This window comes from Apaloderma vittatum, unplaced genomic scaffold, assembly GCF_000703405.1.
Source record: "Apaloderma vittatum isolate BGI_N311 unplaced genomic scaffold, ASM70340v1 scaffold27915, whole genome shotgun sequence".
NCBI lineage: Eukaryota > Metazoa > Chordata > Aves > Trogoniformes > Trogonidae > Apaloderma > Apaloderma vittatum.
Window position 1 is genome coordinate 7,021 of NW_009715861.1, and position 488 is coordinate 7,508.

At 56.8% G+C, this 488-nt stretch overlaps 1 protein-coding gene across 1 annotated transcript in view; it reads right to left on the reverse strand.

Annotated features, from left to right (window-relative positions):
* Positions 1-78, reverse strand: part of LOC104273868 (ras GTPase-activating-like protein IQGAP3) — a gene marked incomplete at both ends in the record, with an annotated part of 6,742 nt that extends 6,664 nt beyond the window's left edge. Inside the window, one exon of the mRNA XM_009869325.1 lies at positions 1-78. Coding sequence (XP_009867627.1) covers positions 1-78 — 78 coding nt within the window.
* Positions 79-488: the final 410 nt, after the last annotated feature.

Consider the following 488-nt stretch of genomic DNA (forward strand, 5'->3'; position numbering starts at 1 on the left):
CTACGCGGTCGAGCCTTTCGCTTCTTGTAGCCTCTCCAGCAAGCCTGGACGTGAGAAAAGACAACGAGCTCCCGCGATCTGCGCAGGGTTTCTCAGAGAGCGTGCAAGGAGAGAGGACAACGCAGCGCGGGAAAACAGGGCAAACCAGCACCCAAAGCAGCTGCTGTGAGAAAAAACAAGCCCCGTCCCACCCTCTGCAGGACCTTGGGCGAGTCGTGGCTGTTAAACGTGGAGAGCGACGACCACCAGTGCTCCCCAGGTGGAGGGCGCCGCAAGCTGTGGTTTGCAGCCCTCCCCATCCCAGAGAATTGTAGAATCATACAACATTTTTGGCTGGAAGAGACCATCCAGGTTGAACCCAACCTTTGTCCCAGCCCTCTCAACACTAAACCACGTCCCTCAGCACATCTCTCAAGGATGGCGAGTCCACCCCCTCCCTGGGCAGGCTCTTCCAATACCTGGCAACCCTCTCAGTAAAGAAATTCTTC